Raw genomic sequence first — 17391 nt, forward strand, 5'->3', positions numbered from 1 at the left:
TTCCTTGTTATTTTGTTCTTTTTGATGGAATGGTAAATAGGATAGTTTCCTTAACTTCTCCTTGTGATCTTTCATTGTTAGTGTATAGGAATGGAAAATATTTGTATGTATTAATTTTGTATCCTGCAACTTTACTGAATTCATTAATGAGATCTAGTGGTTAGGGTTTTCTACATACAGTATCATGTCATCTGCAAACAGTGGTGGTTTTACTTTTTGTTTTCCAATTTGGATTCCTTTTATTTAGTTTTCTTCTTTGAGTGCCATGGTGAGGACTTCTAAAACTATGTTGAATAAAACTAGCGAGAGTGGACATTCTTGTCTTATTCGTGATGTTGGAGGAAATGTGTTCAGTTTTAAACCATTGAGAATGATGTTAGCAATAGGTTTGTCATATAGGACCTTTATTGTGTTGAAGAAGGTTCCCTCATGTGCTTACTTTCTGGAGAGTTTATTTTTATTTTTTTATCATAAATGGGTGTTGAATTTTGTCAAAAAATTTTTTTCTTCATTTATTGAGTTGATTGTGTAGTTTTTAATCTTCAGTTTGTTAATGTGGTGTATCACACTGATTTGTGGATGTTGAAGAATCCTAGCATACTGGGATAAATCCCACTTGATCATGGTGTGTATGATCCTTTTAATGTATTGTTGGATTGAATTTGCTAGTATTTTGTTGAGGATTTTTGCGTCTGTATTCTGCAGTGATTTGATGTTGTTCAGTCACTCAGTCGTGTCTCTCTGTGACCCCATGGACTGCAGCACTCCAGGCTTCCTTATCCTTCACTATCACCCAGAGTCTGCTCAAACTCATGTCCATTGAGTCTATGATGCCATCCAACCATCTCATCCTCTGCTGCTTCCCTCCTTTGCCTTCAATCTTTCCCAGCATCAGGGTCTTTTCCAGTGAGTTGGCTCTTCACATCAGGTGGCCAAAGTATTGGAGCTTCAGCATCAGTCCTTCCAATGAATATTCAGAGTTGATTTCCTTTAGTATTGATTGGTTTGATTTCTTTGCTGTCCAAGTAACTCTCAAAGAGTTTTCTCCGGCACAGTTTGAAAATATCAGTTCTTTAGTGCTCGGCCTTCTTTATGGTCCAGTTCTCACATCCATACATGACTACTGGAAAAACCATAGTTTTGACTATATAGATCTTTGTTGGCAAAGTAATGTCTCTACTTTTTAATATGCTGTCAAGGTTTGTCATAGCTTTCTTTCCAAGAAGCAAGTGTTTTTTCATTTCATGGCTGTGGTCATCATCCACGGTGATTTTTGGAGCCCAAGAAAATAAAATCTGTCACTACTTCCATTTTTCCGCCTTCCATTTGCCATGAAGTCATGGGACTGGATGCCCTGATCTTCATTTTTTGAATGTTGAGTTTTAAGCCAGCTTTTTCATTCTCCTCTTTCACCCTCATCAAGTGTCTGTTTAGTTCCTCTTCACTTTCTGCCATTAGAGTGGTATCATCTGCACATCTAAAGTTGTTGATATCTCTCCCTACAATCTTGATTCCAGTTTATGATTCATCCAGCCTAGCATTTCACATGATGTACTCTGCGTACAAGTTAAATAAGCAAGGTGACAGTGTACAGCCTTGTCGTACTCCTTTCCCAACTTTGACCAATGTGTTGTTCCATATCTGATTCTAAGTGTTGCTCCTTGACCTGCATACCGGTTTCTCAAGAGACAGTTAAGGTGGTCTGGTGGTCCCGTCTCTTTAAGAATTTTCCAGTTTGTTGTGATCCCCACAGCCAAAGGCTTTAGCATAGTCAGTGAAGCAAAAGTAGGTGTTTTTCTGGAATTTATCAGTGATACTGGCCTGTAATTTTCTTTTTGTGTGATATCTTTATCTGGTTTTTGTATCAAAGTGATTCTGGCCTCATAGAATGAGTTTGGGAGTATTTCTTCCTCTGCAGTTTTTTGGAAGAATTTCGGAAGGATAGGTGATAGTTCTTTAAATGTTTGTTGGAATTCACCTGTGCAGTCATATGTTCCTGGACTTTTGTTTATTGTTGTTTTTAATCACTAAGTCATGTCCAACTCTTTGCGACTCCATGGATTGCAGCATGTCAGCCTTTCCTGTCCTTCACTATCTCCTGCAATTTGCTCAAACTCATATTGAGTTGGTAATGCTATCCAACCATCTAATCCTCTGTCTCCCTCTTTGTTTATTGGAAGTTCTTAAATCACAGTTTCAATTTCAGTACTTGTGATTGGTCTGTTCATATTTTTTATTTCTTCCTGGTTCAGTCTTAGAAGGCTTACTTTTCTAAGAATTTGTCCATTTCTTCTTCTAGACTGTCTATTTTATCAGCATATAGTTGCTTATAGTAGTTTCTTATGATCCCTTGTGTTTCTGTGGTGTCAGTTGTAACTTCTCCTTTTTCATTTCTAATTTTTTTCTTGATGAGCCTGGCTAGTCTATGGCCATATCATCCTGTACCTGCCTGATCTCGCCTGGTCTTGGAAGCTAAGCAGGGTTGGGACTGGTTTAGTTTCTTGGATGGGAGTCCGGCTAAAGGATTATGAATTTTGTTTATGTTTTCAAAGAAGCAGCTTTTAGTTTCATTGATCTTTTATATTGTTTTCTTTGTATTTCAATTATCTGCTCTGATCTTTGTTTACTTTTCTTCCACTAACTTTGGTTTTGTTTGTGCTTCTTTCTCTATTTGCTTTCGCTGTAAGATTAAGCTGTTTGTTTGAAATTTTGCTTGTTTCCTAAGGTAAGATTGTTGTTGCTATTATTTAGTCAGTTAGTCACTAAGCCACATCTGACTATCTTTTGTGACCCCATGGACTATAGCCCACCAGGCTTCTCTGTCCATGGGATTTCCCAGGCAGGAATAATGGAGTGGGTTGCTATTTCCTTCTCCAGGGGATCTTCCTGACCCAGGGATTGAACTCCTGTCTTCTGCATCACAGGTGCATTTTTTTTTTTTTTTTAAACCACTGAGGGCTTCCCAGGTAGCTCAGTGGTAAGATTACCTTGCTATACATTTCCTTCTTAGAACTGCTTTGGCTGTGTCCCATAATTTTTGGGTTGTTATATTTTCTTTGGTATTTGTCTCTAGGTATTTTTTTAATTTCCTCTTTGATTTCTTCAGCGATCTTTTTGTTGTTTGGTAACATTGTTTAACCTCCACATGTTTGTGTTTTTTATGAGTTTTTTTTTGTGATTGATTTATAATTAGTTCATCTGGTCTAATGTGTCATTTAAGAACTGTGTTTCCTTATTGTGTTACTGTCAATTTCTCCTTTTATGGCTGTTAGTGTTTGCCTTTTATATTGGGGTGCTCCTATATTGGGTACATATATTAATATATTTATAATGTTTATATCTTGTTCTTAGATAATGTTTATATCTTGTTCTTAGATTGATCCCTTTGTCATTATGCAGGGTCCTTCTTTGTCTCTTGTAACTGTCCTTATTTTTAAGTCTATTTTGTCTGATATGAATATTACTACTCCAGCTTTCTTTTGCTTTCCATTTGTGTGAAATACCTCTTTCCATCCCCCCACTTTCAGTCTGTATGTGTCCCTAGATCTGAAGTGGGTCTTTTGTAGGCAGCATATATATATATGTCTTGTTTTTGTATCCATTCAGCCTGTCTGTATCTTTTGGTTGGAGCCATCTTTTTAAGTGTTTTGGATTTGTTTTTGTATGTCTTTTTTCTTCCCTACCTTTTTTGTTCTCTTGTGATTTGATGACTATCTTTAGTATTGTGTTTGGATTGCTTTTTATTTGTGTGTGTATCGTGTATTTTTGATTTTCAGTTCCCATGAGATTTTAATATAGCAGTCTGTGTGTGTGTGTATGTATATATATATATACACACACACATATATAAACACACACACACATACACACAATTGTTTTAAGTTAGTAGTCTCTCAGTTTCAAATCCTTTTCCAAATCCTGCATGTGTGTTCTTCTCTTGTCATGATTGCTGGTTTGATACCAGCTTTGTGTGTAGAAAATTTCCTATTTTTACTTTATGTTTACCTTTACCAGTGAGCTTTCCCATTTATAATCTTCTTGTTTCTACCTGTGGCCTTTTCTTTTTCAACTGGAGAACTTCCTTTAGCACTTGTAGAACTGGTTTGGTGGTGCTGAATTCTGTTAGCCTTTGCTTCTCTGTAAAGCTTTTGACATCTCCTTTGAAGCTGAATGAGAGCCTTGCTGGGTAGAATATTCTTAGTTGTAGGTTTTTCCCTTTCATCTCTTTAAATTATATTGTGCCACTCCCTTATGCAGTTTCTGCTGAAAAATCAGCTGGTAAACCTTATGGGGATTTCATATGTATGTTGCTTTTTGCTTTTACTCTTTTTCTTTAAATTTTGTCAATTTGATTACTATGTGTCTCAATGTGTTCCTCCTTGGGTTTATCCTGTATGGGACTCTCTGAACTCCCTGGACTTGAATGAGTGTTTCTTTCCCCATATTAGGGAAGTTTTTGGCTCTTATCTCTATAAATATATTCTCAGGTTCTGTCTCTCTTCTTCTGGGACCCCTATAATGTGAATTTGGTGCATTTAATGTTCTCCCAGAAATCTCTGAGACAGTCCTCATTTCTCTTCATTCTTTTTTCTTTATTCTTTTCTGCAGCATTGATTTCCACCAGTCTGTCTTTCATCTCCTTTATTCTTCTGCCTCATTTATTCTGTTATTGATTCTTCCTAGGCATTTTTCATTTCAATTGTTTTATTGTTCATCTCTGACCTTTAAAGCTAGTCTTTATTAAATATTTCTTGTATCCTCTTAGCCTGTGCTTCCATTTTTTTTCCCCTGAGATCTTAGGTTGTCTTTACTATCATTACTCTGCGTACTTTTTCAGGTAGATTGCCTGTCTTAACTTAACTATTCTTTTGGGGTTTTATCTTGTTTTTTCATCTGGAACATATTTCTCTGCCATCTCATTTTGTCTGACTTTCTGTGTTTGCGGTGTCTGTTTCTTAGGCTGCAGGACTGTAGTTCCTCTTCATTCTGGTGTCTGCAGGCTTTCTGGTAGGAGGGACTAGTGCTTGCACCCTTGTGAGTAGAGCTGGGTCTTGTCTCTCTGGGGGGCAGAACATGTCAAGGGGTGTGTTTGTAGGCCGCTGTTGGCTCAGGATGGCTTTAGATAGACTGTCTGCTAGTAGGCGGGGCTGTTTTCCCACTCTGGTGGTGGTTTGGCCTGAGGCATCCTGGCCCTGGAACCTGCAGGCTGTTGGGTGGGGCAGGTCTTGGTGCCAAAATGGCAACCGAAATAGCCACTTCCAGGAGATCTCATGCCAGTGAATATTCTCGGGGATCTCCACCACCAGTGTCCTTGCTCCCACAGTGAGCCACTGCCAACCCCCCTGCCTCCTGAGGAGACCCTTCCTTGAAGGGTCTACCCACTGGTAGATCTGCCCAAGCTCCTATGGAGTCACTGCTTTGCCCTGGGTCCCCGTGCACACGAAACCTTGTGTGCAGTCTCCAGGAGTGGAGTCTCTCTTTTCCCCAGTTCTGTGGCGCTCCTGCACTCCAGCCCCACTGACCTTCAAAGCCAAATGCTCGCAGGGCTCCCTCTCCTGATGCCAGACCACCCAGGCTGGGGTGCCTGACATGGGGTTCAGAACTCACTCCTGTGGGAGAACCTCTGATATATTAGATTGGTCAAAAAATTTAATTGAGTTTTTCCATTACGTATTACAGAAAACCCAAATGAACTCTTTGGCCAATCCAATAATTATTTTCCAGCTTGTTGGTCTCCCACCCAGCAGGTATGTGATTTGATTATATTGTGAACATGCCCCTTCTACCATCTTGTTATGGCTTCTTCTGTCTTTGGGTGTAGACTTTTGGGGGGTGGGTAATTTGAGTCTTTTTCATAAATGATTGTTCAGCAGTTAGGTGTGACTTTGGTGTTTTCATGAGAGGAGTTGAGTTCAAGTCCTTCTCCTCTGCCGCCTTGTCTCTTGCTCATCCCTTGCATTTTGGATATTACTGTTCCTGCTGTCTTATGATCCCATTGTATATTATAAAGTAGTTGAGTCAGGCTGCATCAATAAATGATTTTGCTATTGTTTTGTTAATGTACTGTACACTTTCCAGTTAGGAGTAGACTGTAAAAAGTACAGTGCTATCTAGTGAGAACTCTTTAAGGACCCAGAATGTTTTAATGAAATACCATTTTTGGAACACTGTTCTCCCAGGCTCCATAATTTGTATCACATAGTTTTGTTCTTTATTACTGTTGTCAGTATGAATTATTATTGGTTGATTATAGGCAGATGATTTTTCAAGATTATTTTAGTGGCTAAAGTACTCAATAACTAGCACTAATTTATATAATCAGTGCTTTGTAGTCTTCAAAATGATCATACATACATTACATTATCTTAATTGACCTCACAGCAGAACTGAGGTGACTCATTCATTTTTGAGAAGGTGAGGTTAAGTTTAGAGATGCTAAGACTTGCCTGAGCTCAGAGAGCTTCAGGCTTCAGTGCTCTTTTTGTGGTTCATAATTGTTTCTTTCTACCTAACCAAAGGTTCTCCTCCTTTGTCTGATGATTGGAGCAATAGCTCCTTCCTATGTGATAGCAGCCTCTTTCTTTGGTTAGTCTCTGCCTCTGACGATTGGTCCTTCTTTCTGTTAGAGCTTAATAGAATGTGATCCATGGACCACCTACATCAGCGTCTTCTGGGCTGTGTTTTTAAATGCATGTGCTTGACCCACTAAATTTCTACTAAATTAGTGGAATGTGGTGATCCAACTAAATCCACCCAATTTCCAATCCACTAAATCAGAATCTCTGACATGGGCCTGGGGTAATATGCACTTTAAACAATTGCCATTCTCTTTGTTTTTATTGTAACTCTATCTCAAAAGTGTTAAACATTGTAGAGAACCAAAAATTTTGATGAATGATCCTAAATCATCGGTTTGTTTACCCTGGTAAAGTTAAAAATGTGATACTAGTTTGTTCTCAGTGTTTATGGTTAATTATTTCTTCTCCATTCAGGTCTAAGGTAAATAGACACAAAATGATAAAATGTGTATTAGCAATTCCTGACTCATCTCCAGAGCCAAATCCTTCATTTGTGTGGATGACCTTGTGTTCTGAGTGTGAGGGTAGAATCTTGGCAATTGGACAGTATCTTAAAGAAGACAAAAACTCATGAATGTGAAACTTTCTGTCTTTTTTAAACAGATTTTTGATATTTCCTGGGATCCATATCAGCCAAACAGAGTGGTTAGCTGTGGAGTGAAACATATAAAGGTAAAGCAGTTATTGAAAAGAAATTTGGGTACCTCATATGAAAATAATTTTAGATGTCTATGTGTATAATTTGGTATTGAGAAACTACTCAACTTTACATTTCCCCCCTTAAATTTAGAGGCTTCTTACCTGCATCTCTGATCCTGAAGCCTGCTTACTTCAGCTGATGGGCCTCTGTTTCAGAAATGCTGTGTAACAACAATCAAGCAAAATGCCCAGCTGGTAGCTAAAAAGGAAACTTTATATCAATTGCATATTATAAAGAAGACTCAATACTTTCAGAATTGCATGTTTTAAAACAGTTCTGATTTTAAGTTTGTGAATTAAGTTTTTACATTATGAATGTTTATACATATTGCATGTCAAAACATAGCAACATGTCAAAACTTTTTTGACATGTTGCTATGTTCTCTTAGAAGAAAGGTGCCATGTTATGTTGGGTATAGAAAGAAAGAGAGACATAGCACAAACCTCCATGGGCCACTGGCTTTTAAATGCCTCCGTTTTCCTGTGGACTACACAGCCTGTAATACTGCTAGTGGCCCAGGACCTGCCTCTGTCTATTTGCTTCTCTATTTTGTTACACGGGTAGCACGATTAACACCATCAACAGTCTTTGCTCTGACATAGCAAAAATTTCCCTGGACCCAGGGATATGTCCTGGGATCTTCTGACTATGAGTTTGTAGATAATAGAAAATAAAGTCCGTAAATAAAAGACTATAAAGGTAGGTTACATGCTGAATAGAGCATATGTTGATCTCTGCTGATATAAAAATCGTGCATTTCTGTACAATCAGAGTAGGTGTCTGTATTATTCCTCCAACCAGCGCCTCCTGTTTCCCAGTTCTTTTGTTCTTCTTTTAGTCTAGTTTTTCATGATCCTTTCCATTATTCCTACTTAATGCTGAAAGAGACACATGATAAAATGCTCAGAAGTAAATATAACAAGAAATGTGAAAGATTTAATTTAAAGACTATTATAAAACTTTACAGGCTTCCCTCATAGCTCAGTTGGTAAAGAATCCGCCTGCAATGCAGGAGACCCTGGTTCAATTCCTGGGTTGGGAAGATTCTCTGGAGAAGGGATAGGCTACCTACTCCAGTATTCTTGGGCTTCCCTTGTGGCTCAGCTAGTAAAGAATCTGCCTGCAATGCGGGAGACTAGGGTTTGATCCCTGGGTTGGGAAGATCCCCTGGAGAAGGGAAAGACTACCCACTCCAGTATTCTGGCCTGCAGAATTCCATGGACTATACAGTCCTTGGGGTCACAAAGAGTCAGACACAACTGAGTGACTTGCCCTTGCACTTTCATGTGCATAAAACTTTACAGAGGGATGTAAAAGAAGACTTCTGCAAAAAAAAAAAAAAAAGAAGACTTCTGCAAATGGGGAAAGAGAACTTTAATTTTGGACATGAAGTATAAAAATTATAAATGCATTATTTATCTCCAAGTTAATATATATTTAATACAAGTTCAATTAAAATCTTTATAAACTTTATTATTATCTAATATTTCCCTTTAAGTTATTCTAAGTTAATCTATCTATAGGCTTTCCAGGTGGCACTAGTGGCAGAGAAACCTGCCAATGCAGGTAGAGGTAAGAGACCCAAGTTTGATCCCTGGATTGGGACAATCCCCTGGAGAAGGGCATAGCAACCCACTCTAGTATTCTTGCCTAGAGAATTCCATGGACAGAGGAGCCTGGTGGGCTACAGTCCATAGGGTCACAAAGAGTCAGACATGACTAAAGCAACTTAGCATGAATAAGTTCATCTATGAGAATGAAGAGTGAGAATAGCCACAACTTCGGGATAAAAAAAGAGTAATGAAAAGTAACATGAGAGGTTCAAGAGGGAGGGGGACATATGTATACCTATGGCTGATTCATGTTGATGCTTGATGGAAAACAACAAAATTGTGTAAAGCAACTATCCTTCAATTAAAAAATAAATTAAAAAAAAAGAATATGCACTACTATTTACTAAAGCCTACTATGAAGTTTCAAATATTAAAATAAGGCTGTGGTAAAGATAGATAAACACCAACAAAAAAGAAACTAAATTGAGAAATAGACCTTAATATGAATGACAATTTAGGGTATAATACTATCTCTGACAAATGGGCACTAGAACAGTTTGTTATTCTTGTTGTATGTCATTACTTCATAGCATATACTGCAATAAACTATTTGTGAATTAAAGAGTTAAATGTTTAAAAAAACTCTAAAATAACTAGAGGAATGTATAAGTAAATATTTAATTTCTTTCCAGTTGGAGAAAGGTAGTTTTAAATGTAAAAGTAAATAAAGAAACCATAAAGGTATTTGACAAAAATAACCAATAAACAATACATAGTAAGAAATGGAAGGGAGTTTTATTCTAGCTAAGCTGAGGACTAGCCCAGGAGTGCAGGCTCCACCAAGGAAGAAAGCATTCTGAAGAAACATAGTTTTCAACACACTTTTATATTTTGTTGAAACAAAGAACATACATACATCAAACATGACAGGTATTTTCCTTCAAGGTTTCAACAGAGATGTGGGCTTCCTTGGTAGCTCGGAGGGTAAAGAATCTGCCTGCAACGGAGGCGACTGTGTTTGATCCCTGGGTGGGGAAGATCCTCTGGAGAAGGGAATGGCTACCCACTCCAGTATTCTTACCTGGAGAATTCCATGAACAGAGGAGACGCAGGCTACAATCCATGGGGATGCAAAGAGCCGGACACAGCAGAGCAACTAACACTGTCACTTCCACTATTCATAATTTCAGATTAGTGCATACACAGAGACAGCATGACCTTGGAATCTGGGAAGGGAACCTTGTCTTCATAGGAGTAGTAGCATGGGCATCATGGAAGGGAGGCATTTGTTCCTACCTTCAAAAAATACATTCTTTACCTCTGGATAATGCATTCTTTAATGGTTAAAGCAGATGTACAACATATGTTTAATAGGCCACAAGTCAAGCTGTTCTAGTTCACATAAAGTTCAGGCCAAATCAGGTATAAGCCAGAATGGCTTCTCCATACCCTAATGGGTAAAAGTTTCTTCTATCAAAGAATAATGATAGGTTCAACTATATAAATATTAAAACATTCTGTTTACCTTCCTGCTACCCTCAAGAAACAAACAGGCAGATCACAAACTAGAAGAGTATAAGCAACAGCGTAGAATGTTGACTTGTTCTTGAAATGTAAAGACCTCTAGCAAATCTACAGAATGGACAAAGAGTGTCAAAAGTATTTGTTTTTATTGATTGTCTGCTAATAGACACTTGAAAATATTAAATCTCATCTATAACTAAGTAATAGACACTTAAAATAGCAGTGTTTTTAATAAAGATGATCTGGTATCGAGAAAGATTTGGGGAATGAACCCTCTCAAACCTTGCTGATGGAAGCGTAAATGAATAAGGTCTTTCAGTCTAGAAATTTGGCAATGCCTGTCAATTGCCTTAGAAAAGTTGACACCCTTCGAAACAGTTTCATCCCAGTTTTACTATGTGTACTGCCAAAGTAAGGACTGCAAATAATTTTATATCCTGTAATTTAACCCAAGGAAATTCTTAGGAGTGTGAACCAAGCACTGGTCCATTACTAAATAACTTATCAATAGCAAATAAAACTAAAGACTTGAAACCCTCTGCCTCCAGGTAGTTAAATAAAATTTGGTATATGCATATGAAGAAATACTGTGCAATCATTATAAGTCATGTTTTAGAGGACTGCTTAATGTTATTTAATGGCATATTTAAGATCTATGAACAGTCAACCTCTGAGTGGGGTAAATTTGAGGCTTTGATATTTTTACTTTAAAAATATTTTTTCATGTAGGAAATAAATTGAAAGGCTCTCCCAAAATATTAAACAGTTATCTTTGAGTAGTGAGTCGATGGTTTTTAAATTTTCCCTGTATTTTAAAATTATTTTACAATAACATAAAATTTCTTCCAAAATAAAAAGTAATGAAAAAGCAGGGGACAAAAAGTTGAGTGTACAGGTTCTACTATTCAAAGCTATCACATGTCCTTAGGGCTTCATAAATACTTTATAATCCTTGTGCAGAGAGCTGATTTTTGTTGAAGCAAAGCAGTGCATTTATTTCAGCAAACAACTTTTTGGCCAACTCAATAAAATCCTTTCTCGTTTTGCAATCCCCAGTGTTCAGCAAACAGGCAAATTACAATTACCTGAAACAAATGCTTGAAAAACAGTAGCAGTGGAGCATCAACTGCTTCATTGGTTTTGCAGAAAATGAATCTACCATGTTTGTTGGATATTATTGCTTTTGCTTGGTTGTCTAGTCGCAGGCGGAAGGGACCTTAGGGATTACTGAGGGCCAGATGAGCTCCCAGGTACCTGCAGTTCTAACAGAATTTGCATTACAATCTGTGAATGGAGATTGGAGAAGATAAACAGTGTCTTTTCATTTAATGTGAGTTTAATGGGGTGTTGCTTCACTAATCTGTCACAGTTTTCCAAACATGTAGTGCTTCTCAAAAAGATATAGCATCTCAGACTTGCTATCTTCTGCAGAAAATTTCATACCTGTCTTGGTATTACAGCTATGTATGTCTTTTTTAGAGAATTATTTGATCATCTGGAATGTTTCATGTTGACATTATACCATCTGACTGGGTGATTTCATCAGAAAAATCTTTGTGTCTGAGGATACCAGTCTTTTTTTGTGTGTGTGGTTGTCCATCTAGAAATATTTCAGTAACTTGGGCCAAAATGCACATCCCAAGTCAAAGGGATAATAATTACCGAATAGTTACTCTCCTTTTAGTTTTCAGGCATGGGGACAAAAAGAATGAAAAATGTCTGCCTTAAGTATCACCTGTGGAAGGGCAGGTTCTTTGGCATGTATGTATGTACAACCAGTAGTCGTTCATATCTCATAGTTTGTTCAGGCTCAAAGTTAATACTTACATGCTTTCCCAAAGCATATACCTATCCGTCCCTAGATTGTTCTTAGTCTTTTGATGTATACCTTAGTGCTTTTTGGTAAAAATATTAATAGCCGAAGAAACAAATTCCCAGAGTTGACATTTAATGGAGAAGAATCTTGTGTTTTTTTGAATGATTGCACACCTGCCTTTCATCCTCTCAAGAGCCACCACCTACACAGTTGCCTGAGCCCTTGGCCCTCCTGGATGGTGAAGCCATCTAGAACTGCTTCCTTGGATTCCCATCTACTCTGCGAAGACCATTATTTTTCCTCTTCTGCAAGCACAAGTGTTAAGGTTGCCTCTGAGTTTTCCTCACACATTTCCTGTCACCTCCGTGTAACTAACCCTACTCTCCTAATCCACAGTGCAGTTTCTTCCTCACCACTGATTCAAATCCTATTCTTGCTCTTTCCAGAGAATTCTGGTTCTCTGTCTTAGAATTTCCTTACCACTTGTATGTAAGTCAGAATATGCTGCTTTAAAATGATCTTTTTTGTTTTGTATGTATCTTCTTTATTATATTTAAAGTTCTCAAGACAAATATTTCAATATTTTCTCATGTATAACTCCTGTTGAACCTTCGGCAAGTCACTTATGCCTTCTTTCGCTTCCAAATGAGTATACTAATAACATCTGTCTTAGCCTATTTGTGAGGATATTATGAAGATAAAATGACTAAACATGTGTAAAGAGGCTTTATAAATTGTGAGGCTACATATGTACATCGCAGTAAATTTATACCAGTTCACGTACTGAAAAAAAAAAACTGTGTCAAAGTGAAATAATTTCAACATAACCATAGGAGTCTTCCTGCTACCATCTATAAAGTAACTCCGCCTTTATGCTTATGATTGTCTACATAATAAATTATGCAGCTAAAACTGAGAAGCCTAGTCAATTATTTGACTATATGAAATATAACATATTTAGAAACATATTTCTGAGTAATGTTTCTACTTACAAATTTATATCATTTTAATTAGAAATTATTTTAAAAAACATATATACATCAAAAAATACCTAGAAGATATATTGACATGTTGGAATATTGGGAATAATGTCAATTTTCCTCTTTTACTTCTCTCTGTTTCTAAATTTCTCTATGATAAACCTACCCTAGTGCTTTAATTTGGCAAGAAATGAAACAAAAACATGATTCATCCATTTTTATCCCAATTCTGAGAACATTGGCATTTTATACTAAATGAACATTAAACATTTAGCAAAGTTTTGGAATTTTAGGACTTTGAAAGTTTAAAATGTACTGTTACAATTTTTTTTTTACTGCTAGTAGTTGGCTAAAATGTTTTACAATTTCTACTGTTATAGCAAAACAAGTTAAATTATGTATATCTATTATGTGTGTTCTAAGTCACTTCAGTTGTGTCCGACTCTTTGCGACCCTATGGACCATAGCCTGCCAGGCTCCTCTGTCCATGGGGATTCTCCAGGTAAGAATACTGAAGTGGCTTGCCATTACTTTCTCCAGGGCATCTTCCCAACCCAGAGGTCAAACCTGTGTTTCTTATGTCTCCTGCATTGGCAGGCAGGTTCTTTACCACTAGAGCCACCTGGGAAGCCTGTATATTTATTATAGTTCAGCTCTAGAAAATTATGTAAAATGTATTGAAACATCACCCAATAATACCAATAGTGAGATGCATCAGAAGACTGTTTTTGGATTATTTATCACTTATGTTCTAGTTTTGGACACTCTGTGGAAATGCCCTGACTGCAAAAAGAGGAATATTTGGCAAAACTGGGGATCTTCAGACCATCCTTTGCCTTGCATGTGCCAAAGAAGACATCACCTACTCTGGTGCTTTAAACGGCGACATCTATGTCTGGAAAGGGCTCAATTTAGTCCGCACCATTCAAGGAGCGCATAGTGTAAGTATTCTCATATGGAAATTTGTAAATTACTTATTAAATAAGTTAATGTCACAAATTTCTGTATTTTTTCCCTGTTGCTTTAGTATTAGCTAATTCTGCTGAATATGCAGAAGTCATGAAAGATTTCCCTAATTATTTTTGTTCACTTAGAAGAATTTAATATTTCAAAAGCATGATAACTTCATTAGCCTTTACCTCTATCAATTGGCTGATTAGTGTAATTTATAAGCAGCAGTTTCACAGAAACTAGAAGTATTTCATTGTCAGTTTCATCTTATAGACCAGCACTTCTCAAACTTTTACATGTTTATGAATCTCCTGGAGATTTTGTTAAAATACATACAGTGACTCAGTGGACCTGGAATGATGTCACTGCTGCTGGCCTGTGGCCAACATGGTGGAGACAACTATTATTTTTATAGTGGCTAGAAAGGTAGATTTTCCTCACCCCGAGTGAGGGAGTGTCACCTCCACGTCCCCACCACAAGTTCTTAAAATGCAAGCGGAAACCATTGATAAATTCTTTTGATGGTCTGCTCTGTAAGAACAAGGACAAACTTAATACTGAAACACTACGCTCAATTTTGACATATAGTAAAGTAATTTCATTGCTGTATCTACAGATGATAGAGTGAAAATGCCCAGAAGAATGGGGAGATAATGTGAAAGGTAAAGTCTGTTGTAATAAGTGGAAATTTGGTAAAATAATATCAGAAACTCAGCAGACCTTTAACTTATTGCCTCCAAACTGATGCTGTATTACTGTGAACATGAAAACAAGTTTAAGCAACTCTTAGCAAAGGAACTATGAAATTTTAGACCTTTCTCATATGTTGAAGACCAATTTTCTTGGCTTTGGTAATTATGAAACAGCTCTTGAAACAATTAAAAGGTCAGTATTGGTCCTCATTCATAAAGAACCTGCCTTCAGTTCAGTCGCTTAGTCGTGTCCGACTCTTTGCGACCCCATGAATCACAGCACGCCAGGCCTCCCTGTCCATCACTAACTCCCGGAGTTGACTCAAACCCATGTTCATCGAGTCGGTGATGCCATCCAACCATCTCATCCTCTGTCGTCCCCTTCTCCTCCTGCCCCCAGTCCCTCCTAGCATCAGGGTCTTCTCCAATGAGTCAATTCTTTGCATGAGGTGGCCAAAGTATTGGAGTTTCAGCTTCAGCATCAGTCATTCCAATGAACACCCAGGACTGATCTCCTTTAGGATAGACTGGTTGGATCTCCTTGCAGTCCACAGGACTCTCAAGAGTCTTCTCTAACACCACAGTTCAAAAGCATCAATTTTTCGGCTCTCAGCTTCCTTCACAGTCCAACTCTCACATCCATACATGACCACTGGAAAAACCATAGCCTTGACCAGACAGACCTTTGTTGGCAAAGTAATGTCTCTGCTTTTTAATATGCTGTCTAGGTTGGTCATAACTTTCCTTCCAAGGAGTAAGCGTCTTTTAATTTCATGGCTGCAATCACCATCTGCAGTGATTTTGGAGTCCAAAAAATTAAAGTCTGACACTGTTTCCACTGTCTCCCCATCCATTTCCCATGAAGTGATGGGACCAAATGCCATGATCTTAGTTTTCTGAATGTTGAGCTTTAAGCCAACTTTTCCGGCCTTAGTAACCTGATTTCTCTTTACACTGGATATTATGTCAACATTATACTCTTATAGCACATTTTCCCATGAAAAAGCAGCTTTAAGTTCCTAAACCATATCAGATGTGAAAAGCATCTTCAGCTGATGCTTAACAAGCTAACATAAGAGTAACTTATGCTTTCATTTAGGCTCAGATAGTGCCTACTTGAACTCATTGGGATGCATTTCTTCTGTTGTATCTATAGAAGTGTTTGTGTTCCTAACCCACATATCTTTACTTGTTTTGGGAAGGAATTTGATAGCTCAGTTGGTAAAGAAACTGCCTGCAATGCAGGAGACCCTGGTTTGATGCCTGGGCTGGGAAGATCCGCTAGAGAAGGGATAGGCTATCTACTCCAGTGTTCTTGTGTTTCCTCTATGGCTCAGCTGGTAAAGAATCTGCCTACAATACAGGAGACCTGGTGTTCGATCCCTGGGTTGGGAAGATCCCAGATTCCCCTGGAGCAGGGAAAGGCTACTCACTCCAGTATTCTAGCCTGGAGAATTCCACGAACTGTATAGTCCACGGGGTTGCAAAGAGTCGGACATGACTGAGCAACTTTCACTTATATGAAACACCCCCACCACTGTCTTTATAATGATCAGTTGTCACAGAAAGAAATTTATTATTTCTGTATCTGCTTCAGCCAAGGAATTCTTGGAAATTTTTTTACATTCCATAGTTTGTATCATCATAACAAAGGAGCACTTGAGCTAGTTTGCTTTGGTGGTTATTATGAATTTTTAATCTAGCTAGATTTTAGCTAAAATGGATGTTACAAATGGCTACTTGTTCTATTGCCAGGATTTCAATAGAGAACAGGGGATTTGTCTTCATTTTTGTTTTGTTTTTGTTTTATATTTTAATTATCAAGATCCAAATATAATGACTATTTAGAATGATTACAGCATTATGTGCCTTAATCAACAGGCTGGAATCTTCAGCATGTATGCTTGTGAAGAAGGCTTTGCTACTGGTGGACGAGATGGGTGTATACGATTATGGGATACTGATTTCAAACCAATAACCAAAATTGATCTCAGGGAGACAGAACAAGGATATAAAGGTAATGCATGTATTAATTAATACTTACTGATAGCTCTTATTAAAGTGTTAAATACAGTGTGGGAATGTGTATTTATATTTCTCTTATCCCATGTTACTCCATTAAGGATTTAAGACAGTTTACATAAATGTAATGAATACAAGATTAAAAATATGTTGAAAGTAAATGGATACCTCTTTTCCTAATTTTCACAAAGGTATCTGTAGGTACTACCAGTGGTCCTACTGCAAAGATAAACAATGTAATGGTAAAAACTACTAAGTGGTGTCCTGGGAGTTGGGACTTTAACTTATAAAACTGGGAATTTGTGAACAAGTTAGTGACCCTAAATGTAACTGCATGCAGCCTCTGACAAATAAATAAAAAGGAAAAAACAAGAGAAATTATTTTTAAAAAATAGTTTTAGTGGAATAGCTACCGTAGTAGTAGGAACGTGGGCATGGGCTCAGAGTCAGGGGTCTTGGGTTCAAATCCAAGTTTTACCCCTTATAGATCTGAGACCTTGGTCGAATTTCTTAGCATCTCTGGGCCTCAGTTTCCTTATCTGCAAGATGAGCATAATACCAGCGCCAACTTCATA

The 17391-nt window shown here is 37.6% G+C and overlaps 1 protein-coding gene across 2 annotated transcripts in view; it reads left to right on the plus strand.

The window, feature by feature from the left end:
* The window catches only part of EML6 (EMAP like 6), a 277140-nt gene that overhangs the window by 110708 nt on the left and 149041 nt on the right, over positions 1–17391 (plus strand). For both annotated transcript variants that reach the window (XM_043468569.1, XM_043468567.1), the window contains exons 5-7: positions 7182–7250; positions 13907–14092; positions 16676–16811. In XM_043468569.1, coding sequence (XP_043324504.1) covers positions 7182–7250; positions 13907–14092; positions 16676–16811 — 391 coding nt within the window. The remainder of the gene's footprint in view (positions 1–7181; positions 7251–13906; positions 14093–16675; positions 16812–17391) is intronic.

The sequence above is a fragment of the Cervus canadensis genome, chromosome 5 (genome assembly GCF_019320065.1).
Source record: "Cervus canadensis isolate Bull #8, Minnesota chromosome 5, ASM1932006v1, whole genome shotgun sequence".
NCBI classification, from domain to species: domain Eukaryota; kingdom Metazoa; phylum Chordata; class Mammalia; order Artiodactyla; family Cervidae; genus Cervus; species Cervus canadensis.